General features: G+C 39.7%; 2 protein-coding genes across 2 annotated transcripts in view; one reads left to right on the top strand and one right to left on the bottom strand.

Annotated features, from left to right (window-relative positions):
* Nucleotides 1–14,153, top strand: part of lancl2 (LanC lantibiotic synthetase component C-like 2 (bacterial)) — a 31,959-nt gene extending 17,806 nt beyond the window's left edge. The window contains exons 7-10 of the mRNA XM_069698091.1: nucleotides 2,348–2,530; nucleotides 4,358–4,534; nucleotides 7,398–7,470; nucleotides 12,447–14,153. Coding sequence (XP_069554192.1) covers nucleotides 2,348–2,530; nucleotides 4,358–4,534; nucleotides 7,398–7,470; nucleotides 12,447–12,523 — 510 coding nt within the window. The 3' untranslated portion in view covers nucleotides 12,524–14,153. The remainder of the gene's footprint in view (nucleotides 1–2,347; nucleotides 2,531–4,357; nucleotides 4,535–7,397; nucleotides 7,471–12,446) is intronic.
* Nucleotides 14,154–17,124: 2,971 nt separating this feature from the next.
* The window catches only part of vopp1b (VOPP1 WW domain binding protein b), a 50,948-nt gene continuing 41,133 nt past the window's right edge, over nucleotides 17,125–26,939 (bottom strand). Inside the window, exons 5-6 of the mRNA XM_069698093.1 lie at nucleotides 22,156–23,383; nucleotides 17,125–22,042 (exon numbers count right to left, since the gene is read on the bottom strand). Coding sequence (XP_069554194.1) covers nucleotides 23,184–23,383 — 200 coding nt within the window. The 3' untranslated portion in view covers nucleotides 17,125–22,042; nucleotides 22,156–23,183. The remainder of the gene's footprint in view (nucleotides 22,043–22,155; nucleotides 23,384–26,939) is intronic.

Below are 26,939 nucleotides of genomic sequence, written 5' to 3' on the forward strand. Positions count from 1 at the left end.
TGGGAAAACACTTAAGCATGTTGACCTTTGTGTTGTGGCATTTTCTTCTGATGCAGCCTTAACCTTCAGAAAATAAGGTTGTTGCTTTCCGCCTAATCTTTTATCTTTTTGCATCGAATCTTATGCTGACTATCAGAATCAGATATACATAACTACAACCCTGTTTCCATAAAAGCTGGGACATTGTGTAAAATATAGATAAAAAAAGAATGCAATGATTTGCAAATCACATAAACCCGTACTTAATTGAAAATAGACCAAAGATAGCATTTCATCAAATTCAAAATTAGTATAACAATAACATGTCTCTGTTTCAATATCTGATATATTGTCTTCAGTCTATTTGCAATTCAATATAGGTTTTCATGATTTGCTTGTTTTTATTTACATTTTGCACAACGTCCCAACTTTTTTGGAAACAAGAGTTGTAAAAGAGTTCTAAGTTGGTTTTTTTGGTCTACAGATGTAAGAGCATTTTGGAAAATCTAATAATTTTAACCTGACAAAAGTATTCAACTTCCATCATTGTTTAGTCCATACTGAATAAAAATCCAACTTTTCTTTTAATTTTTGATTCATCAGAATGTTTTACATAAAATAGCAATTAAAGCAGTCGACCAGGGTAACAACTTAACTTCGGGTCTCTCCATATCTGCCTTTAAAAGCTGTCTCTTTCAACAAGACCTCACTACAAAATGTTTACTACTTGATATTCGTAACAATTAGTCAGTCTTCAGTTGTTTAGATTCCTCTTTGAGTTCATGCATTGTCATAATGTCTAAAGATTCAGCTGCAGTCAACAATGAAATGAGGCCAGAAGTTGGAGGAATCAATAGAAGTTTATGACAGCTATACCCTGGGTGTATTATAGTCTCTACTGGTAATGTAGTTTGTTTGTTTCTCTGCTTTCGACTTCACATCATTATCACAACATGAAAACGATGAAGCATGCAACGTTGCTAAAGTGGTTGTGACTGAGGGCATTGTGTTTTTTCATTGACTCAACATGCTAGTTCTGCATGCTACCTAACAACAAGGAAACTAAACCGAGGAAAACACGATTCAAGTGGTTTCAGAAAGCATCAATAACGATTCCTATTTCAACTGAGAAGACAACTTTTTGGCAAAAATCTCCTTCATTTATAGTAATGTGTCAAAATAGGTTTAAAATGTATTGATGTTTATATATTAGCCAAATAGCATAATATTCTCCAGTAAATTAGCTTCATTGTTTCATCTTTTTATTAATAGACTTATTCCAAAACAGTGCCACAAGAAATATCCATCACCATGCCAGTTTGTTAATGTTGCCTTGTTTGGAGCATCTCACTGTCTCCTCAAGCCAGACATCATAAAAGTGTTGCTGGCTGCTGAGCTAAATCACTTCTTTTCTGAGATGCCATGAAACTGTGGCTTGCAAATGAATATGATTGGGGAAAAGGGAAGTTTACTCTTATTATTTCTTGGTCATACCAAAGATGAGAGAGCGAATAAAGACTAAAGTAGATTTGAAAATGTACTTTTTAGTTTTTTTTTTTCCTTGTATATGTCTTATATAGTTTTTAAATATTCTGTGATTTAAGTATGTGTGGTGGTTTTAGTGTCATACAGTGACAGTTAAACAGTCAGTTTGTTGTGGACACATTTAAAATAGGAGCTGATTTGTGTGTTAATGTGTTAAAGGCTTTGCGGTCAATCCACACAGTTGACTGCTGTGTGTCTCGGTTTCTGTTCACTGATATTCTCATTAACACATCAGATTCCTTCTGGCTGGGAATTAATAATTCATTCCTACATCTGTGTGTGTGTGTGTGTGTGTGTGTGTGTGTGTGTGTGTGTGTGTGTGTGTGTGTGTGTGTGTGTGTGTGTGTGTGTGTGTGTGTGTGTGTGTGTGTGTGTGTGTGTGTGTGTGTGTGTGTGTGTGTGTGTGTGTGTGTGTGTGTTGAGTCCATTCAGACCAGTTAAAATCGGCTTTCCAAGTATGTGTGTCTGACTTGTGCTCTGTGAAAACAACAGAGATCATTGTTCAGCATAAAAGCGTTCATTATTATATGATTTCAGAATGCTGCTTCGGTGTTTGAAGAGAATTTCTGATAACAGGAAAGCAGGAACTATTTTAAAATAACTCTTTCATAAATGCTATATACTCAGTACTTTTAGATGGCTCTGGATCTGGGGCTTGTCTGTGTGGAGTTTGCCTGCTTATTACCTTATGAGTGTCTGCTATCGCTATCAATTGTAAACCTCTGATGACAATTCTTATTATGCTTATTCTTGTCGTACACGGTGATATCACAGTATTAACGCAGTACGAATTCAATTCAGCTCTGTCTCCGTGTCCCTTCAGCCCGGAGCAAATGTCCTTCCAGATATTCTGTCCGAGCTGGTTCGACCCAGCATCGACTACGTCCGCCACAAGAGGTTTCGTTCGGGGAACTTCCCGTCGTCACTTAGCAACGAGAGTGATCGGCTGGTTCACTGGTGCCACGGAGCGCCTGGTGTCATCCACATGCTCATCATGGCCCATAAGGTGAGACCGAGCTGTTCTTTGTGCTGTGAAGTCCACTTGAACAATGTCAGTGTGCATCTGTCCATCTCAAACACACAAACAACACTAACACCTTGTGGCATGGCTGTGCACTGCATGGACACTTTATTGTTATATATTTTATATTTAAAAAAAAAAAAAAATTCTGTATGTTTCCATTTCACGAGAACAATTTTAGAATGTTTTTTTTTAAATTTTCAAATAGGTGACAGATCTAAAATGATTTTATTTGCACACTTTACCATGAAACTATGACAAAACTGAGTCCTTTCCACTTGACTGGATACCAACGTCATCAGCCTGGCTGTGCATACACACATACATACACAAACTGCAGCAGTGCACCGTAGGCTAATTTCCTCTTTTTTTTTCTTGGTCTATTAGGGAGCCACTTGGCAGCTAATGTGCTGCCATTCGAGCATTCACATTCCTCTCACTAATGCAGAGACTCTTTGGCACCACACAGAGAAGAAAGCACGACAGGAAGCACAGTTGCTAATTGCTGTCTCACTATCACCAGAACATCACAACGAATCAAACAAATTCGTTTTCACAGGAATAGCATTTGAACCGCTTTCTGTTTTGGTTGCAGAAGCATCCAGGTCGGGTGTTGTGCCTGCACACTGTGTTCTGTTGAGCTTTAGTTTTTACAGTAATTCACAGTAAACTGTAGGTTGCATGATGGTTTTAGAAAACACACGCATATTTGATGAAATGATTGTTTGTTTCACTGAGTAAACAATAATGGCAATCTCTTCTTAGACGAGAGATTAGAGGCAGTTTGCCAGTTACATTCAGGTTGTTAACGGGATTGGATGTGGCTGGTGACCAACAATAGTGGAAACAAAGAGTACTGCCACACACTGCTGCTGCCAGCTGAAAGTAAGACGAGGAATAATATTGTTTGCAAAGAGAGAGTTGATGTTTCATCTTAAAGAGGAAAAGGAAACAGGATGTGTTTTCAGTGAGAGCACCCACATTTCATGTTTCATATATATATATATAACCTTTTATGAAACTATGTTGCACGTGGAGCTGATGAAGAGAAACGTAGAGGAACCTGAAGACAATTCGTCGCTCATGTCTGCACTTTCGTTTTCATTGTATGACAGCTCTACAATAGCGCGAGTACAAGAACACAGGATGCTGCTTTACAAAGCATCATTTTCCCTGTTTGAAGCCTTCGGGGACTTCACAGCTGTTGGAGGCTGGCTTACATAATCACATCTAATCAGACAAACTGTCAGGCTTCCACTGTGTTATACAGTGTCTGTTTGTCTCATCTGCTATATAAACGGATGATAGGTCACCTGTCTGCTCGGTTATGAAATGCAGCAGCATTGCTCTTGACTGGATTAGATTTCCTACCTACTAATGAGGCCAGGGCATGTGGGAACATTGAGTCTTTAATGTGGCCTCAGCTCTTACCTGTTCTCCAAGGAGAGATGGAATATGCCAACCAGTCCCTCAGGAATCATGTTTTGTATAGTACACAGCTTAAATGATATTGGGTGATAGTACTGTAGTCCTTACTGGTTTCCTTGGGTTTTAGCTCATATTTTTTTGCTGATGTATTGAGCAGATAGCCAGCAATAATTATAAAGAAACAGTGTTTTCAGCCACATAGTTCAAGGTGAACAAAATGATCAGTTATATCTACGATTTTATTTTTTGAATACTGATGTTTTTCATGAATTTGAAGGGAATGTTTTATATAAACTTAAACTGCCTCCCCTGAATAAAAGTGGCTTTTGTTAGCTGCTTTTGTTAGGTGAAGCTGTTAATGTGGCTGAATGTGTTTCTTCCCAGGTGTTTAAAGAGGAGAAGTACTTGAAGGAGGCTGCAGATTGTGCTGAGGTGATCTGGCAGCGGGGCCTGCTCAGAAAAGGCTACGGTATCTGCCACGGCACTGCCGGCAATGGCTATGCCTTCCTGTCACTTTACAGGGTGACCCAGGAGAAGAAATATCTGTACCGCGCCTGTAAGGTAAGACAACCAATCAATTTTTTTTTTCAATGATAGGAAAGAAGAGGAGAGGACTCCATACTGTAATATCACGGTAAACACGCTCATTTGACAGGAAATACACCCTTTGGTAAAATTGGAAAAGAAATAAAAGAGATAATATAAAAACATTCAACTGAAGTCTTATTCTGCGTAATTTCTCTAAAATTACTGCACAAATCAACAAAGTCCTCTTGGTTATACTGCAATCCTTGGCGGGGAAGGGGAGCTGGAACTGTTGGTGGAGATGACAAGCGCAGGGCAGACATGCAGCTCCATGACGGGACATCTGGAAAAGAAAGAACAGAAACTACACGAGCGAGGGAACTAAATGGAGACAACAGACAATAAGAAAAAGCTATGGGAGAGAAAAGGATGGTGAGGTATGAGTCAGTTAAAGAGTAGGAGGAAAGAAAAGAAGCTCAGCATGTAACAAGGCCCCCAGCAGTGTCGGCCCATAACAGCATAACTAAGGGTTGGTTCAGGTCTACCTGAGCCAGCCCTAACTATAGGCTTTATCAAGAAGGAACGTTTTGAGTCTAATCTTAAAGCTAGAGAGGGTTTCTGCCCCTCAAACACAAACTGGGAGCTGGTTGGTTCCACAGGGGAGGAGCCTGAAAACTGAAGCTCCGCCTCCCATTCTACTTCCAGAAACTCTAGGAACCACAAGTAGACCAGTGTACTGAGAGAGAAGTGCTCTGCTAGGATTATATGGTTCTATAAGATCTCTAAGATATGATGGAGCCTGGTCATGTAGAGCTTTGTAAGTCATCAAGATAATTTTAAATTATATTCTTGATTTCACAGGAAGCCAGTGAAGAGAAGCTAAAACTGGAGAAATATGATCTCTTGTTAAATCCCGTCAGTACTCTTGCTGCAGCATTTTGGATCAACTGCAGGGTTTTTAATGAGTAATTTGGACATCCTAACAACAAGGAATTACAACAATCTAGTCTAGAAGTAACCAACGCATACATGAGTTTTTCTGCGTCACGCTGAGGAAGAATTTTCCTGATTTTAATAATATTACGTAGATGAAAGAAGGCAGTTCTGGAGATTTGCTTTATGTGGTGGCTAAAGGACAAATCCTCATCAAATATGCTATACTGTACAACCCCATATTCAAAATAGCTGGGACGCTATGTAAAATGTGAAGAGAAACAGAATGCGATGATTTGCAAATCATATAATTGAATATAGACCAAAAACAACACCAAATGCTGAAACTGAGAAATGTTATTGTTTTATGAAGTAATAAGCTCAATTTGAATCTGATGCCAGCAACACATCTCACAAAAGTTGGGACATGTGCCAAAAAAGATTGGAAGTTGTGTAATGTACCTGGTGGAACATCTTACAACAAATTAGGTTAATTGGAAACAGGTCAGTAACATAATAGGGTATAAAAAAGAGCATCCCAGAGAGGCAGCAGTGAAGATGGAGAGGAGTCCATCACTGTGAAAGACCGCGCGGGCAAACGATTAAAAATAAGGTTCCTCAACATAAAATTGCAAAGAATTCAAAGATTTAATCATATAAGGGACATAATATTATAAAAGGATTCAGAAAATCTGCAGAAATCTCTGTATGAAAGGGACAAGGTCAAAATCTAATATTGGATGGCCGTGATCTTCGGGCCCTCAGGCGGCACTGCTTTAAAAACAGACACAATTTTCTACTGGAAGTCCTTGTATCATTGAATCATTACATGTGATTCAGAAGCACTGCCGTTTTCTTTGGACCCGAGCTCATTTAAGATGGACTGAGGTGAAGTTGAAAACAGTCCCGTCGTCTGAAAAATGTGAAAGTGTTTTTCGAAATCATGGATGCTGCCTCCTCCAAGCTAAAGAGGAGAGGAACCACCCAGCTTGTTATCAGCGCAGATTTGAAAAGCCAGCATCTGTGATGGTACAGGGATGTATGGCACATGGCATGGGTAGCTGACACATCTGGAAAGGAACCATAAATGCTGAATGATATATTCAGGTTTTGGAGCAGCTAATGCTCTCACCCAGACAATGTCTCTTTCAGGGAACGCCATGCCTATTTCAGCAAAACAATTCCAAACTGCATTCTGCACATATTTCAACTGCATGGCTTTCTAGTAGAAGAGTCCAGATAACCTGCCTCCTATCCATATCTGTCACCCATTTAAAGAATTTGGCACAACATGAAGGGAAAAATACAACAAAGGAGACCCGAACTGTTGAGCGGCTGAAATTCAGGCAAGAATTGGACAACATTTCACTTTCAAAACTCCAGAAAATTGTCTCCTCAGTTCCCAAATGTTTACAGTGTTGTTAGAAGAACAGATGGTGCAAATCAGTGGTAAACATGCCCGGCAGGTGCATAGCAGACTTCCAGGCCGAGCGGGCTTTGTGAGCACACACAACTTTTTTCACACTCACACGTGCTCCACCTCCTCTGCCACAACGTCCTCGGGGAAACAGTGGTGACTTGACACAAAATATGCACAAGACAGATGTGGTAAAATGTATATATTTGTAATGAATCAAAATCTTGCTAATGAAGAGGAAAATGATCTACTTACAAGCAAAAGTACAAAAAGAGAAGATGGAAAAATGACAACAAAAATAAGTGAAGGAGAGTAGGAAAGGGAAGAATAATAAGTCAATATTTTTTCCCCTTTGCTTTTGACACTGTAATTACCAGAGATCTCCTCCTTTTTAAAAAGAAGAACAAAGACTGTTTTTTGCGTCGTGACTGTGCTGCCGGCAGCAATAACTTAATTATCTGCAATGTCCTTTTTTTTTGCATTTAATCATGCACTTTCAGATACATTTTCTGTGAATGTTGACATACAATTGTTTCTATCTTTCCCCAGTTTGGCGAGTGGTGTCTGGACTATGGGACGCATGGCTGTCGTATCCCCGACAGACCGTACTCTCTTTTCGAAGGTACCAAATTCTTGTTCATGCATGAATTAAACTTTTCACTGCATTGATTAAAAATAACTGCTTTGGCATTTTTCATTCCTCCGAATGAAAGTCAGAACTGCAGGTCCTTAATCGATGTAATAATGGGCCTGTGATTTGTTTAACAATAAGTCTGCTGCCGCATCTTCTTCCATCAATGGCCAATTATACAGCATAGCCTCAGTCAGTGTGTCTGTGTGAAGTTAGAGTGGCCTTTCACTTCGCTGTAATGAAAGAACTCAGGACACGACTGGAAGCACATCACAGCAAATAAATTCCTTTGAGTGTAAATGAAGCTCTGAGCCCAAAAAATCGGATGTTTAATCACTGCTGTTAAAGTCTGAATGACTGAATGTTGATAGAGAAACAAAATACTGTTTGTTATATGGGGAACTACACTTGCAAATAGGAATGCAGCGCATTCATCAGCTCCTTGGCCACCAGCTGACTAGTGACATCCAGTAAAATCATATTACAGGTAGACTTTTTCACTTAATATGTCTACACTGCTGCTATAATTACAGTGGTGTGAAAAAGTGTTTGCCCCTTCCTGATTTTTTTTTTTTTTTTGCATGTTTGTCACACTTAAATGTTTCAGATCATCAAACAAATTTAAATATTAGTCAAAGATAACACAAGCAAACACAAAATGCAGTTTTTAAATGAAGGTTTTTATTATTAAGGGAGGAAAAAAAAATCCAAACCCACATGGCCCTGTGTGAAAAAGTGTTTGCCCCCTAAACCTAATAACTGGTTGGGCCACCCTTAGCAGCAACAACTGCAATCAAGCGTTTGTGATAACTTGCAATGAGTCTTTTCCAGCTGTGGAGGAATGTTGGCCCACTCATCTTTGCAGAGTTGTTGTAATTCAGCCACATTGGAGGGTTTTCAAGCACCAACCTCCTTTTTAAGGTCATGCCACAGCATCTCAATAGGATTCAGGTCAGGACTTTGACTAGGCCACTCCAAAGTCTTCATTTTGTTTTTCTTCAGCCATTCAGAGGTGGATTTGCTGGTGTGTTTTGGATCATTGTCCTGCTGCAGAACCCAAGTTGGCTTCAGCTTGAGGTCACGAACAGACGGCCGGACGTTCTCCTTCAGGATGTTTTGGTAGACAGTAGAATTCATGGTTCCATTTATCACAGCAAGTCTTCCAGGTCCTGAAGCAGTAAAACAGCCCCAGACCATCACACTACCACCACCATATTTTACTGTTGGTATGATGTTCTTGTTCTGAAATGCGGTGTTACTTTTACGCCAGATGTAACGGGACACACACCTTCCAAAAAGTTCAACTTTTGTCTCATCAGTCCACAGAGTATTTTCCCAAAAGTCTTGAGGATCATCAAGATGTTTTCTGGCAAAAATGAGACGAGTCTTAATGTTCTTTTTGCTCAGCGGTGGTTTTGGTCTTGGAACTCTGCCATGCAGCCATTTCTGCCGAGTCTCTTTCTTATGGTGGAGTCATGAACACTGACCTGAACTGAGGCAAGTGAGGCCTGCAGTTCTTTGGATGTTGTCGTGGGTCTTTTGTGACCTCTCGGATGAGTCGTCGCTGCTCTCTTGGGGTAATTTTGGTCGGCTGGCCACTCCTGGGAAGGTTCACCACTGTTCCATGTTTTCTCCATTTGTGGATAATGGTTCTAACTGTGGTTCTCTGGAGTCCCAAAGCTTTAGAAATGGCTTTAGAACCTTTTCCAGACTGATAGATCTCAATTACTTTCTTTCTCATTTGTTCCTGAATTTCTTTGGATCTCGGCATGATGTCTATCTTTTGAGGATCTTCTGGTCTACTTCACTTTGTCAGGCAGGTCCTATTGAAGTGATTTCTTGATTGAGAACAGGTGTGGCAGTAATCAGGCCTGGGTGTGGCTCGAGAAATTGAACTCAGGTGTGATAAACCACAGTTAAGTTATGTTTTAACAGGAGGGGGCAAACACTTTTTCACACAGGGCCATGTGGGTTTGGATTTTTGTTCTCCCTTAATAATAAAAACCTTCATTTAAAAACTGCATTTTGTGTTTACTTGTGTTATCTTTGACTAATATTTAAATTTGTTTGATGATCTGAAACATTTAAGTGTGACAGACATGCAAAAAAATTGGAAATCAGGAAAATCAGGATGTCTACTTTTTCACACCACTGTATATCTACACCGCTTACTGAAACAGTCTCCTACAACACCCTAATCTCCTGCATGAGTTATTATTAGTTCGTCTACACAGCCGTGACATAAATTTGATATGTAGGTAGGTAGGTAGGTAGGTATATACTTTATTAATCCCCGAGGGGAAATTTTTTCGCCACAGCAGCATACATACAGAAGCAATAATAGAAACAATAGAATAAAATAATAGAATAGAATAATATAATAGAAAAGCAATAAAATAAAATAGTAAAAAATATAAATATAAAATGCACAGTATATACAGTATATATACAGTACATTATATATATATTATATACAACAAACCAATAAACACAGTCAACATATATATGTATATATATACATACAGTACAGTATATATCTATATATATAATATACAAGCAACCAAGAAACACAGTCAACAGTGTTATTGTACTGTGATGGATTTTGCCAGAGGTGAGTTATTGTACAGTCTTATTGCAGTGGGCAGGAATGATCTCCTGTATCTGGAATGATCTCCTGTAACAGGAATGATCTCCTGTATCTGTCCTTGTGACAGCGGAGCTGGAGGAACCTTTTAGAGAAAGTGCTCCGCTGTCCCTGCAGCAGGTGGTGGAGAGGGTGGACAGGATTATCCAATATGGACAATAGTTTGTTCAGCGTCCTCCTCTCCACCACCTTTTCCAGACTGTCCAGTTTGCAGCCGATGATGGAGCCGGCCTTCTTAACCAGTTTGTTAAGTCTGTTGGTGTCACCGGCTCCAATGCTGCTCCCCCAGCAGACCACAGTGAAGTACAAAGCACTGGCCACAACAGACTGGTAGAACATCTCCAACATCTCGCTGCACACATTGAAGGATCGAAGTTTCCTCAAGAAAAAGAGTCGACTCATCACCTTCTTGTAGACAGCATTGATGTTGGTCTTCCAGTTCAGTCTGTTGTCATGGAGACACCAGGTACTTGTACTCCTCAACCATGTCCATCTCCTCTCCCAGAACTCTCAGCGGTTGTGGAGCCGTCGTCTTCCTCCTGAAGTCGACCAGGTCTTGGCCACGTCTTGGTAAACAATAACAGTGCCCCCAGCCAGAAACGTGGAAAAATTACGGTCCATTACGGACCGTTAACTTAACACGAGAGAAAGAAAAGAAGAAGAAGAAAAAAACAACAACTCCGAAGAGAGGAGAAAGGCTTAAAAAAAATTACTAATAACACTAATAACAAGGGGAGGGGAGCTGCCGCAACAGGCTGCCGCTAGCGCGGCGCCATCTTGAAAAGATGTAATGCTGAAATTAAATGTGAATTTTCCTCAAAGATCCTCATGGACTATGTATGCAGCTGGTGCAGACCACAAGTGTAGTGATGCATAGTTTAAAAAAGAGATTTTGTCATTCAAATTGATCTTCACTTTAATAATTCAATTTCAATTCATAAAATCCGGAGACTTATCTTTTAATATCTTTTACAGTCTAAGGCCTTAAACCGTGGATGCATGAAGCTTTCACTGTGTTAATCTCGTGTGACCATGTGCACGTGAGAGATAAGAAGCATGGCGGCGGATGCTGTTCCACCGAATGCAGCGGCAAGTTGAAAGACTCCAAAATTTGAATGCATTTTGGATTTTAAAACTTTGAAGACAGTCAAGAACTGAACTAAAAGCAAAACCCTGTCTAAGATATGTGAAAACAGAGGTGAAATACTGTGTAAATACAAGAAATCTCTTAAAACCATTTAATAAGGCCTCATCCAGATGGGCTGTCTGCAAAAACATCAGAGCAAAAACCCGACCCCGTCGGAGGAGGCGTGTAAACTCCCATTCAGTTTTCCACGTTCCCAAAAAATAACTTTCACAGGCAAAGATATACGCCCACAAACATTTCAGTGAAGTGGTAATCCCACATGTAAAACATAGTGTCACAACTTCACTTAAATTGGCAGAGAGAGTCACACTAACATCACATTCAGAGGAATGTATTTTGTTTCTGACAAATAGTTGTCATTTTTATCAACGATGACTGGAGACTCTCGTCTCCTGTTTTACAGACAATAATGTAACTGCTTTGGGTCCTTCCTTATTATATTAATATTGTTAATAATGTACTAAGTTGTACTAAAATTTTAGAGAATCAGTTCTGTTTAATGTCCCTAATCCCTAACCAAATACATATTTAATCAAATCGAACCTGAAATCGCATCCAATCAGGACCTTGTGAATCAGAATTGAGAAAGCCTTAGTTCATATACGCCCTTCTCACGTTGGCAGTTTTAGCCGCTCTAACCTGTTAACATGGGAACGGAATTATTTTGTTATGGCAAAGACGAAAAGACTGCCATCACCAAACAAAGGGAAGTGTCGCTAATGCAAACTTGGCTTTGTCTTTCCCAAGTCTGGGAGGAAGCACTGACTTAAAGTAACATTATGCAACTGTTTTACCTTAAAGTAACAGCTTTAAAATCCTTTTGATGGTAAATGTTAGGTATTACGCCACCACGTCACACACCAACTACTGTGTCAGTTGCTGTTCAACAGTGTCGGACTTCTGAGTTTTCATCCCTTCATGTCAGAGCAATGGAAGTTTTGCTATGTTCATTTAGTTTACTATCCCATGTAGTCTAACTAGACATGAGTGTAAAACGTGACTGCTGGTTTGTATTGAATTAATAAATGTATTTCATCTGTGCTTCAGCCTTAGACATGATAATCACATACTCGTGGAACTAGAGTTACATCCAGTCTCACATAAACTCTAGTGCCTTTTAAAAGAGCAGGAAACCACAAAGTTCAAAGTGACAGTCGTGGATGTTTCTCCCCACAGGCATGGCCGGAGCTATTCATTACCTATCGGAGATGGCAAGTCCTGAAGCTTCCTGTTTCCCTGCCTTTGAACTTTGACCTGCCAGCTGACAAGACATAATGATGAATGGGACAAACGGTGTTTGGCAGTCAACTTGGAACGCTGGGTTGAAGAGGACGATTTTGGATGGATGATTCTTTTGTTGAGGATGGACACTCATCCTGTGGGGTGTCTCGATGAAATACTGTCATGACTTGTGGGTCCTTCGGCTCTGAGACGCCCTGTCATCCTCCAGCTAGGGTAAAGACATGGTCCCCGTGCGCCCTCCTCATCCATTACAATTTATTGCCAGCTGGTATGGACAGAAGAACACACCCTACGCCCAGCTTTTAATATCCTAGCACTTTGGCCATGAGAGAGGGTGTGTCTGTGTCTGTGTGAAGTAAAACTGTGTTGGTTTTTCGAGCCTCTGCATGCTCCTTGTTTTTGACTCTTGGTGTCTCATTTTGTGTCAATGTAGTGATTTTCCTTCTTATAATTAGTAGTGCTTTTTCAGTTCCGCAGGCATTTGTCTCAATGCAGGAATCTGTCTGTTTTTCTGTCATCTGTCATTTCATTAACAAGTATAAACTAGCTCAGTAATAGTTTTTTCAGGCTCAACAATTTACGGGTTGTAAAATCAAACTTCGATTTCACTTCTCTTTCGTTTTTGTGCAAGGAAATACATACTGGAATGATTTTGCAGGTTTTACAAGTTTCACATGTCAGCTGTTCATTTACATCAGAGTGAGTGCTGATAGGAGATTTTCAACTTTCATATTGCGCTGAAGATCACAGACTTTACTGACCTCATGTAGCCCGCCCCTTTAATCTTTTCATTCATTTCCTGTTTGTCTTTTACGGTAACTTCCGGTTAAAACATTCACACAGTCTGCTGCTAATTACAGCTAAAGTGACTTCTCAGCAAAACTCTGTAAATTTCAGTTTGATATCAAAGGTTTCTACGTTAGCTCGGTTTGGTGTTTTCTTTCTTTTTTTTTTACCCAGCTAAAACAGAAAAAGTTTCTTCTTAAATGTGACAAGTGTTTAAGGATTTGGATGAAACATTTGCAGACAGGATTAGATTCATAACAACAGTCACGTGAGAACAACATTACTTTGCTTTCGAGTTTCAAGATTTTACTTTCAAGTGATTAATTGAGCTCAACTGTCAGCATTTTTTATGAAATCTGATTACACTCAGTTTGTGTAGTACCAATGCGTAGTTATAACGACATCTGTACAGTTCATCCAATAATTCCAACAGCACATGAATGCACAAAAAAATGCCTAATTTTCTCACAGAGATCTTGTGATAGATGTCATTGCATGAGGATAAAGTCACATGTTAAAATTGTGTGTGTTCATCTGTCGGCGTGTTTCCAGGCTCACTGGTGCCATCGTGTTTGGTGGTGATTCGTATCCAGAAGTCTCTAAACATTAGAGCAGACAAGTTAAGTGTTTGGCCTTTATTCCTGTCTGTATATCTGATTTGCCCTCAGAGTATTTGGTGTCAAGATATAAATGTCTGTGGTTATTTTTCCTCATCCAGCTTCAGGGCTTCAGTGACAGAGCAGTCACAAGATGTCTTAATTGTTCTTCTAATTTTGCTTTAAGTCGGTGGTTATAAAATGATATAATTCATGCAAGGTTTAACATTACAAAATAAAACTGAATAGAGTTCCTGTACCACTCGTTCATTGTTTATTATGACTTCCTTTCACATTAAATCATTTAATTTATCTTGTTTTCTGAAATTATATTCATATGTGACTATTTTGAATGGGACAATATTTCACTTTCAAAACTCCAGCAATTGGTCTCCTCAGTTCCCTAACGTTTACAGAGTGTTGTTAAAGGAAGATGTGATGCAACATATAAAATTCAAAATGAGAGTAAATTCTTCAAATCACAATAAAAAAAAAAATTCAGTTTTAACATTTGTTATGTTGTCTTTGGTGTATTTTCAATTAAGTATGTGTTTACATGATTTGCAAATCATCGCATTCTGTTTTTATTCAAATTTTACACAGCGTCCCAACTTTTTTGGGGAAATGGGGTTGTAATTTTCTAGCAGTCCATCTGAAAATAATCTCATCATTAATAATTAAATGTTAGGCCTCAAAAAGCCATATCTTTGGGGGGCATGTCTGTTTGATTGACAGGCCTGCAGTGCAGTCAGGTTTCAGCAACAAGAGGGCGGGAATAATGTCCTCAGGTTTACGATCAGATCAAAGGAAATCCACTGCTTGCTCCTCCACAGCTCTTGGACATTTTTGGCTCCAAACTGCTCTAAACACTCAAGATGGCCAAAGATGAAACTCGAGGCTTCAGTGTGGCAGTGAACAAAATAATCGTTGGCTTCAAGGTTGGTTGCCGCTTGATAAGGTGCCACAGCTGCTCAACTCACAGGGTCAAGGGCATGACTTTCAGTGATGTCATCTTCTATTGTAATAGGCCGGTATTGACGAAATAATATAACCTCGTAACGAGTGATGCCGAACAGTTTTGTGGCTCTATAAAAAGTGTTACTTATCCACTAATATCTTATTATGTCATCATATTGACACTCCAAGCAGTAAAAGCAGTTTTGCACCATACAAAATGTATAGAACTGTACCTTTGATGATTTCATCAAGAGAATTTCTCTTCCTTGTGTTGCCACCCTCCGGTCAAATGCAACGATGCCCCCTTTAAGTGAACACTTGCATCGCCCGATTGGGAAACTCCAGGTTGATACTGACTCGAAGCAAATATGCAATTTTGGGACTTTTTTTCTACACTTGCATCTAGTTGCTATTTTCGTGGCTCAACATGATCTTGGCTGGGCCAAGATGGGTAGAAAATGGCGCAACGAGGGCTGTGTCGGTAAAGACACGCTCATGCATTAGAATTTTTTAGGTAAAATCTCACTTCAATTTCCACCAGCCCCAACCAAGTGTAACTGCAACTTAGCTGACCGAAGCCTATTTTCATGGCTTTAGTGTTTCCCACTAAAGCCATGAAAGCCATGTGCAAATGAACAGAACAATCCTAAATCTGTGGGATCTTAGATCGAAACCAGATTTTTTTTTAATGCAACCATCTTATTTAGTTTATCATATCAATAATTTAACTGATTCTTGTCTATTGAAGTGAATGTGAATCAGACAGTTAGCATGCGTCATGATGCAGTAACCAATCCCACCCATATCATGTAAAAGGAAACTTGGGTTAACTACAAATTAATTGCAATTAAATTACACATGAAAGGGTAACAATTCAAAAGTCTTTTCACCTACTTCTCTGGTTTAGTGGTCTTTCCAGCCATGTAAGACCATAGATGTCATTTGCGCAAGAAAGGTTCGAGCAATTTACGTTCAACCAGCTTAGGCCATTTAAATCAAAACTATAATACCAATGATGTTTTGAGCACATTGCTCTTCTTCAGTGTTCTAAATAAATTAAATGCATTGGAAGCCTTGAATGTGCGTAATTTATGTGTGCACCACCCTGATTTCATTATATTGTGTAAGCGTTTTCAGTTCACGTTGACATTTAGGAAACCTTCGACACTTTGACTTGTTTTTTGCCAGTGAACACTGGCAGAAAACATAGCACGTTTGACATAGCACGTTAGCATCTATCTCAAAACACTCTTGTCCAATTAAAGCTTCACAGAGCTGCCAGCATGTCTTATGACAAAGGGTTTAACATATAATACTCTCCAGTGTTTTAACCTACATGCAGAGAAATTACATGTTTACATCAGTGTGGTAAAACCAAACAGCTTTAAATGAATCCAGCCAATATTACATTTTATCAGAAGTGAAGTTTATTTACATATTTTACAATCTTTTTATGTTGAAAGCCACAAAACAGATGAAAATGAGGAAGAAAAAAAAAAGGTCAACAGGGGGATGATAATAAGCACAGGCAACACAGGGTTAAGATGCTTTTCCAGTTCCAGTACATGTTGCATAGTTTGATAAGATTAAACTGAATACCTTTTCTAATAGTGTACTTTGTCACTGGTTTCCCATTGGAGCCCAGTAACCAGATATGGCTCACAGGGCTCTCTAAAGTGGCATTCCATCAAAACAACAGCACCAGCACCAAAACTGTGTCCAGAGCGTGGAACATAGGAAAACTAAAACATGTCAGTACCGGCTCTGCAATTGTACAAATCTTTTACAACCACATCTGGTGCCACATGGGGAGCCTACTGGATGACAGTTTGTTAATATTTAAGTATAAAAAGACAGGGAAGAGAGAGGTGCACAGAGAAAGAGAGATTTCTAACTGTACGAAATAAGGAGCAAGACATTGGATGTCGTACTACTCATCACCTCCCATTCAGCTTTTGGATCAGGCCAGATTTGTTTTTTTCAGTTTTGGCATCTGAAGATTTCTCATAATTTTAAGATACTACTATCTCATAAAATTACGTCATAATAAGTGTTTGTTGGAATGTCACGTAACATTTTTTTTAAATATGTACATGCAGATTAAGAAACTGTCCACTGATTAGTAAACGTGGGTGATCTACCAATTGATGTGATAAGCAGTACATTGTCATCCTTTATAAATCTGTGAGCATGGATTTTCACATAAATATATTTTCCACCAAATTACGCCTTTTGGGTACATAATGAATGAACACATTTTGAGATACTGATCTTCCTTATTTAGCTCCTCATTAGTTCAAACTTTAAACTTGTGCAATAAATGCTCAAATCATGTGGAAATATGATACATTTGATTTTATGAAACAGGTTTTTCCTTTTTGTGTTTTTTTTTTATTTTTATTTTTTACTTTGTGCATGTTACCTTAATAAATGAAATTAACCATGTCTTCTAAATTCTGTTAAAAAAATTGGGATTTTTTTTTTTTTCAACATAGAAATGCAACAGCCAAGGAACCCCATATGGCTACCAGATGAAATTACAATAGCTTACAGTTTACATCAAGAATCAATGTGTCTCATGGAAGAACACTTCAAATAGATTTGTGTGGCACAAACAGATGATGTCAGAGAACGTGTTTCGTTCACCCGTTTCTCTCATATTTTCTCATATTCAAAAATGCACGATTGGTCCAGACCTGTTGTACCTGTTGTGTTCAGACAGTGGGAATGAATCTAGAGTTGAACAAGTGTATCAGTGTGGTCTTCATGTGGGCTTCCACATGGAATTGAGGCCTGAAGAATGAAGCAAACCTCATAGAAAACAAGAGGTTTGAAAACCAGACTAAAGTGTTCTTGCATAAGGCCCACTGTGTTTTTTGTTTATTTCAGAGTTGGTGGTGCTTGCTAAATGTGAGCATCAGTGTGATGGTGGTGGGAACAAAACTATGCTACAGAGCTCAGCTACCTCATGAAACTCCCGTGTCATCATCAAGGTAATTATTGCAGCACAATCGTCCAAAAGAGAACCAAAAGTAAAAGCAGTCATTCTGTTCTCAGCTCAATGACACACAACACTCTGTAAACACTGCAGATAACATGTCACCTTTTTACAAACAAAAGCAGCAAAGAGCCACAAGTAAGCACATGTAGACTGATTTCTGATTAGGATTTGACCTGTCTGCCGTGGTGTGCTCTTTAACATGATTGTAAGGATGTTTGATCTTTACGGGAAGCGTCAAACCTGAACTAAATCTAATGAGACAGTTTTAATCAATTATTGTTTTGCCTGCTGCTATCGTGGATATCACGCTTTTTGTGTATGAAGATGGTCACGCTTAATGACGCTGATTAGCCTTGATCCAGTTTACAACCATGGTGTCATCTCTCTCCTGGATGCTCACATCTGCTCATGTTATTAGTGGAAGATTTTTTTTAATATGAAACAAATGGTTGGAAAACTTAATGAGTCCAAAACTGTAGAAAAAAAAACATCAGACAGGCAGCTATAAAGCAGGAATCTATTCAAGTCAATAGAAACCACAGTTGTGTCCCAAATCTGTGCTCACAAATATATTCACATTACAGTATTTGGTCATAGTGTAATGATGAATCAGTCAATACACAAAATAACCTTTTCTACTAACAATACGTGTAATGTGACTTTGGAAAGTCACTGATAGTTAGATATTCACAATGAGTTGCTTTTTTTTTTTTTTTACAGCAGTGAGCAGCTAAATCATATTTATTCTGCATGCTGTCTGTCGGGTTTGAGTGAGATTAATTTTTTTCAGTGTGAGTGTGGATGTGAGGCATGCTGCATTGACAATCACAGATGGTACAGGACCGTTTCCTCCTATACAAATGCTGCCCAGTACTGCCAATGTCTGGGACAAAAAAAATGAGGTCCACATTCTGGGTGATAGCCATGATTATGATGTCAAGTGTAGAGTCCTGAATCCGAGCTAGAGACAGATTAGTGGCATACAGATGACGACCCTTTGAAAATGTGCACCTGTTAATCCCTGGTGGGGAAGTCTGAACTCATTATATAAATTAGAAGCCTCGTGAAAGCCATGAAAACAGCTGTGTGTAATGTGTTCTGTTGCAGAATAACCTAGATCAGGGGTGTCAAACATACGGCCCGCGGGCCGGATCTGGCCCGCCGGATGACTTTGCTAAGTGTGAAAATTACAGAAAGACATAAATTGCATTTCTATGAGAATATGGAGGTTAATGAGTACAAACATTTTGTAATTTTTTTTAATCGATCCAGTAATTGCTTCAAAAACAGCGTAAATGCGACGTCTGCTCCGGAGGGAGCAGCGCTCGCTGCGAGGGAATCTGCAGAGGAGAGCCCAGGCAGATAAACAGTGGGCTGATGTCTGAGTTTTTGGTCTTTATGTTTCTAGTTTATTGTAGAAAGACCTTAAAATAGGGTTTATCATCCAAAAACCTTCACCAATGATTTAAACATAGAGAAATATTGTCGTTATGTATGCGTTATTATGCTATGATTTTACTGGTCTGGCCCACTTGAGATGAAAGTGGGCAGTATGTGGCCCCTTAACTAAAATGAGTTTGACACCCCTGACCTAGATAATGTCATATCACATGTCATCATGGGTATTTTATCAGTTAATTTATATAACAGAAGGCCAAAGGAACCCATTTGAGTGAGGAATTCAAGACACAGGTGGTTCAGTGGAGTTGCAGGATGGGAAATGTAGGATCCAGTATTTTTGAATCTGAACCATATAAAAGTTTAAATATCTATCTATCTTTCAAAAACAGAGTCTTCCAACTTTATGACAGAGCAACACTACATTTGGAGTACCGCTTTAAAGTAGAATGTTTAAACACAAGCATACTGTATGTGTGTGCATGTAGGTGAGTGTGCATTGGAGAGGTTCATGTTGGTAGTGCAGTAATGGCTCTCGTGCCAAAGGATGGATGTCCTGCTGAGAGCGGTTTTATACTTAGCATAGAGACTACATGTGCCCCTTTGCTCCCATACAAACACACTGATCTGGATTACTACTTGTGTGTGTAATTCACTTGGTATTGATCATCATATTCAAATCCACCATCAAGCAGAGGTGGTAGTATGCCAATAATAACACACACATAGTACTAGAGGTTGTACAACAACATATCATTAAAACAGAAATTAGATAAAAATATTTTACATATAAAAGGAAATCAAATAACTCAACACAAGTTAATAAATAGCAATTTAGGTAAGTCTGAAGTACTTTTAATTATTAACTTTATAATGTACTGGTACAGTTGTAAATTTAAACTGGACAATCCTTTTTCATAATCATTTCAATCTGCTTCAATCACAATTAGGGTTTGATTTACCAGATCCACTATTTTATCTTTAAGACATTTGAGATGTTTGTTGCAGCAACTTGGAGGAAAATTTTACATTTTGACATGAATGTTAAATATTTCAAATCAATCAGGTTATACGAGCGACTCGTCGAAACCAAACCAGTCTCCACTGAGAGAGCGTTGAGCCATCAAACAGCATTTCTTCAGAGAAATGGTGGCTGGTGTTATGGTTGTTCTGTGCTGTTGGCACTCAAGTGATTGAGCAGGACTGACAGATGAGGGACTCTGGATCACTGCTGTCAGCTCCATCAGTCAGACAGAATGACTATGTGCATCCACTTTTCTACTTCCTCTCTCTTATTTAGATATTGTTAATATATCTTTATTTTTTATGGCAAAATGTTCCTTTGACACTGACCTCCATTGTTACCCATAATGTGCAGTGTAGCATCAAGTCAGCCACTTGTCCTTCTCGGAGGTGTAGCGGGACGCTCATGCAGAGCTGAAAAGGAAAAGTGGCTGATGATAAGTGGTTTTAGTGTTTATGTTCATTGTTAATAGCATGTTGTATGTCATAGCCAGCAGACACTAGTCAAACAGTAGGCAACTCATGCACCACTGTTACACTCTCCACTTCCACTCACTAGTTCTGACTGACACACTTCAGTGCTGTGACTATGGTTCTAGTGCAGTGGTTGATGTTGACTGTCGGAAGATCAACTATTATCTTGATTCTAGCATCTGAGATGTGAGGATCTGTTCCTTTGCCTTGTCTACTGTGATAGTTGATTGAATATCTTTGAGTTTTACACTGCTGGCTGGAAAAGTCAAGAACCATGAGGGGTCCTGAGGTCCTTAAGTAACAGACCAAATGATCACATATCAATACATAACTCAACAAAACTAGTTAATTAACCACCATGGCACTTTTCTTCACCACAATACACCATTTCCTTCAAATTTATTGAAGAGGAAGTCTAAAGCTGTCCAAGACAGGCAGCTGGTTGATGGAAATACAGTTCACACTGCTCATTAAAAGAGGTATTCTTAGCATTGACCTCTGTCTTCGAACTGTCTGCAAACTACTGCTCCTTTGTGGAGCCATTCAAACTGCAGTCTGACAGAGGAAGTTAAATAAAAGTGAATGGTGCGACACAGAGCACACTGTGAAAGCACAGATTCAAGCATACAGCTTGCGTTTTCCCACGCTAGTGCTGATTTGCTATTTTTCGTTGCTCAACACAGAGCTGGCCGCGGGCAAGATGGGATGGACCGGAGCAACACGAGGCGTGTCAGTAAAGCTAAGCGTGCGCAGTGCAATTTTTGTGTGCTTGCTGAAACCAAGACTAAGTGCAGCGCATAGAAGTATATTTTACTCCTAACGATCTATTTATCCTACACTACGCCAAAGAGGGGCTTGTGTAGTTGTTCACCTGGTTACCAAAATCATTGGCCACATCTACAGGCGCTCCCAGCACACTGAACTTTGACCTGCATTTGTTCTGCACCTAGATACGAATGAAAATGGAGCGCTATAGTTCTCTATTAGGGAGGCTTAATAATAGTCCTTCTTATTGTCAAGGCTCTCTTTGAGACCCTTGTGGATGGTCCTGTTGTAACAAAAATGGGAACTACTTGTAAATCTAAACTATATCTACTTTGAATCCCTAATAAAAAATGATAGTAAAAAAAACAAATTCATTTGTCAAAGTTTACGAAAGCTGAGCTTTTGGCAAAAATACATCAATTCTGTTGGAATGAATCATATTTGCTGCTGTTTTAGGGCTGATGGTATATAACCATTTTGTAACAACACCTGTCCTCCACCTAACAAAAATAACACCAGCTTTCCCTGTTCTTCCACAAATGCAGCATCTGTCACATAAAAGGAGCAAACTTTGCTGAAGGCTACACACACAATGCTACAAGTAGCTACAGAAGAGTACAACATTGATAACATCAGTGGCAACTGCCCTCATGGGGTGGTTTTCTTCCAGTATTGTGTATAAATGCATACGTGACGAGTATGACGGACTAAAAAGTGAAAAAGGGACACATATCAGTAGAACTCTACTGGCAGAACTAGTGAATGGCAGCAAGTAGTGGTGAAACGGTGACATACCATTTCATTTCTCATATGTCAGTCGGTCAGTGAGCAGCAAACAGAACCACCATCAGCACGTGACACACAACCAACAATGAGAGTCCATCTGAAGGTGTTGAGGTGAAGTAAAGCCTTCGTCGCTGCTCACAGAGAATGAGCCAGCATCTGCTGCAGCAGCTCACTGTCATTACATAACTTGCCTACAAAATGGACCCAGAACTCACTATTAAGTGAGGAGTCAATGTTACAGTAAAATGCTAGATAGAAAATGAATCAGCGTCATCCTTGAAAATGGTTTTCAACAGCCATTTACACACACGCAGTCCTTTTACTGTCTTTTTATAAGTATGCTTTTTAATTTAAATATTATTAGTTGAAACTATTTCTGAATGGTTATCATAATAACCATTACAAATCATGTTATCCAGCATTTCCATAGACAATGAGTGTGCGTGGCATGTTCTGTTCCAGTCTGCACAGTTGTAGCTCTAACTGCATTAGGAGTGTGAAGGAAACAGGTGACCGGACCAAGTCCATCATAACTTGTCTTCAGCTGACCAAGGCTGGCACAGTTCACTGTACAAATCAATCCACATACATCGAGAGTAAATTAAGGACTCCAGATGAAGCTCTATGTGTGTATGTTTGTCTGTGTGTTAAAGAAATAAGTATGTCTGCTTATTGTACCTCTTTTGTTTTGTTTTTTCCACAGGACAGAACATTTTGTGTTTTACCATTCTTACATCTATAAACAGTAATCATGAATTTGCAAACAACTGGCAGGTGTGCCTCATCCTCGTCTTCCTCTGAACTTCCTGATGATTCAGCCCGAGTGCCTCCTTCCTTTCCTCCCTTTTCCACATCAAGTTCCATCCCCTTAGTTCCTTTCTGATGTTACTTCTTGTCATTAAATATTTGTTCGTAGGACGGCGGCGGATGGTTGCAGTAGGATGGAGGTGGTGGATAGGAACCCATCATCATATGGGCCGAACCGGGCTGCGCAGGGTACGCCGGGTGGGTCATGTTAACCCCCGGGTCACCTCCTGTCATCCCATTGACACCGAAGCCCTGCATACTCCCTGGCTGCTGGGAAACTGTGAAGACAAACAGAAGCGGTGATATCATTCCTTCCTAGAATGTCTGACTGTTCACTTTGTTTCAATTCAAGTGCATTTCAAAATTCAAATTTTCAGAAAAGGGGCAAAAAAATTCATCTTAATACCTGCAGAAGTCAAAGCTCAAAAGTGGACATTGAAGTGGACATATGTCGTTATTTATTCACCAAGTCTGATTCTATTGTACTTTGATGGAACCTTTCAAACCTCAGTGAAGATTTCTTCCACGTTTACCGTCATTTCCAAACTGGAAATGTGTATAAAAACAGCACCACATGATTATACATGTGCATATCTCATATACCACATCAAATTCAACAGCATTGTTAAAAAAATATCACATTAAATCCAAACAATAGATGAGTTCTCCAGAAGAGAACAACATTGCTTTTTAGTTGGCTTTAAGATTCGGTTCTGTTGGACTTATTGACCTTACCTGTGGCTTCTAGCGATCACAGCAAGTGACCTGCATTGTGCTAAATGTCATTTAATCAAAAGGCAAAATGTCACATGTAACAACCACTGTGACCAGCAAACGCAGTTCATATTCAGCAGTTTACAAAACAATCTCACCATCCATTTAGTTGCTTTTCATATCACATCAGACTTTATTTTCCACCCGGCTGTGTCTCAATTCACATACTTTTACTTGCTGTTTTGAGTGCATTAGTGTGTTCACACTGTCAAGTAAGGAAACAAGCAGCACACTACGAGTAACCAGATCGTACTTGTGAATGATGTGGAGTGAGAAAGATCAATGATTTCCAGTTTATCCAAACTTAGTTCTGTACAGAAAATAAAATACAAATAAAACAGGCATTATGGCATTATGTATGTTAGTAGATTATTCCTTTTAACTGAAGGATATTTTTCTATTTTCTCCAGTAAATACTTTTTAAAATAGAATCATTCAAACCTACATTGGGTTTCTGTCGTGATTATATAGTGCACATGTGTTCGCAGATCTTTTTTGCTGGTAACCATGCACGGCACATGTAGAAAAATAGATGACGGGTTTATTCTCTGGGTAACGTATGTGAGTCAAGCCTGAGTCTGGCTGTTGCAAACCTGTTAACGTAGCTGCCAAAAAGAAAATCAAGACGCGACGCATACGCCATGCAGGCAGTGTGTACTGGGCCTTAGCTTTTTGTGGGAAAAATTAGACTGGGTTTAGATTCTTTTTCACTCTGTTCACTTTATATGCACATTCATTTTGTTATTTGCACAGTACAAAAGTAAGTTCATTCCCTGTCCTCAGGCTCCTTGTCACCAATTAAAAGGCTCAGTAGAGTTTAAATCTCATGACTGACAACTTCCATTTTCAGTCGTTGATAAAAGCTTTGGTCGACAGGCCAATCACATTAGAGAAATTGCTTTTTACACAGCCAGGCAAAATGTGTGTGTACACTTCTGAATTAATTCTGGTGCTGCCATTTACTGGGCAAGTGAGTCAGTTCCAGAAGCAGCGATACTGCACATGGCCAGGCCATGACATGATGATATGTTTCAGTGATCAGCTGGATGGTTTGGATCATGGCCACTTTTGGCTTTCCATCACTTTGACAAATGTTCATTTTGATCTCATCTCCAGAACATTGCAGTGAGGTGGTGGTGGTGGTGGTGGTGGTGGTGGTGGGGGGGAGGGGGGGGGGCTTCTTTACAGGTCCAAGGATTCTGCTGTCGTCAGCTGCAGTTATTTTCTGTGGGTCACAGGTCCTGTGTTTATTTAAAAGTCTGGCAGTGGTATCTTTTTTCTTCAGAACTTTCCCCACTGCTGGTCAGTTGCAATTTCAACAGATTTTTCATCTGACTGACTTGAAATTAAGCCAGAACAACCATTGACTTTCGTGTGACAACTACCCATGCCAAAGGAAACACGTCAGCAAAAGGTTACATCTGTCTGTGAGTCAGTTGTTAAAACTGACAGCCGCTCTGAACTTCCTTGTCACCGGCTGTTTTCAACACACCTTGGGCCCAGTGGTTGGTGTAAACTAGTCCACCGTCAGTTCGGCTATACATGCTTGTTATTCCAGTCTAGTCCGACATGCCAGTGACCTCATCGTTTTCCCGATAACACACGAAAGCCAGCTGAAAACTAAACAAGAATTCTTGCTGAATTGTGGATTCCGAGATACTTGGTGCAATTGACTGCACTAATGTGCAAGTTGCGTGTTACAGATACTGATGCTCTCACTTATGTGAATTTTAGGGAGTCCACTCCATTAACACTGAGGTGATTTGTGATGAAAACTGCCCGGTGACACAAGTGTATGCCAACTATCCAGGGTCTGCACACCTTTCATTCATCTTAGCGAATTCTATCGTTCTTACAATCTTTAAAGCAGATGCCCCCTTGTACGGGTGGCTGCTAAGTAACAATAGCTATCCATTAAAAATGTGTCTGATTATGCCATACATAATGTCCACAATGAGAAGTCAACGTGTTATTAATGGTGTTTTCAGTCGTGCCGGGTCAGTGACAGAACGCACATTTGGAATGATGAAAAATGAGTTTCAGATGTTTCAGATTACAATCCGGCCTCACAGTGTCAGGAAACACTTTGTGGCGTGTTTGTGTTCTTCACAATGGGATGTCACATTGACCCCATAGACGAGACGTTATTGGACTCAAAACGGAGAACAGCCGGGTGCATGGGAGAGATCGTACCTGCTGTCTGCTCAACTGGCTCCATAGTGTAGTGAGTGTACTCCTACACCAAAACAAATGGATGTGTCTTTATTATTAACATATTTACAATTAAATAATATTCAAAGTTTTTATTGAAATAACTAATTCCCGCTTTTTCCTTTCCTTGCCCTCCCTCCTCTGATTCACTGTGGGCATGCTGGGCGTGGCTCAGCAGGGGGAGCAGAGGTGGGTGCTGCTGGGTGGGGGGGAGACAGCCGTTCCACTGCATCTGCTAGCCTCCTGAGGCAGGCGTTAACGGAGACCAGCAGCGGGGGGCTACGATTGCAGGCAGGAGTTGAGCGACCCCAGCTTCCTCTCCAGCATGTCTAAACCAGCTTGCTGGAGGTCCAGGAAGGGTCGGTCCTCCTCCCTTTGTCCCTGTCCACCTCCTGCCAGCCTTAGGTTGTCTCCCCCCTCTGCTCCCACTCCACATCTACCTTCTGCTCCTCACCCTCTTCTCCGGGCTCGTGGAGAGGGACGCCTGCGGTGCTGATAGAGACCTGCCTTTAATTAAAACGGACAAGAGTCAATATTTTTTAATGAGTGCATTTAGTTACTCATTTTGTTTATTTTTTCATGTTCAAATCAAATGATTTGACACATTCTTGATATTGTAATTTCTCTAATCTCTAAAAGGCTACCTGGGTTCATTTTTTAATAAAATATTATATATAAATAAAATAATAAAAAATTACACATAAAGGGGTAATAATTAAAAAGCCTTTTCACTGACTTATCAGGTTTAGTAATCTCCCCTGCTGCGTGAGGCTACAGTGTGACAAGGCGTAGTTTATGCAGGGTAAATTAGGGTGATTTATGCACAGCAGGTGAATCTATTTAATTGAT

This window comes from Brachyistius frenatus, unplaced genomic scaffold (assembly GCF_029030835.1).
Source record: "Brachyistius frenatus isolate BFR_SWC_R1_liver_20210118 unplaced genomic scaffold, ASM2903083v1 Contig_25, whole genome shotgun sequence".
NCBI lineage: Eukaryota > Metazoa > Chordata > Actinopteri > Embiotocidae > Brachyistius > Brachyistius frenatus.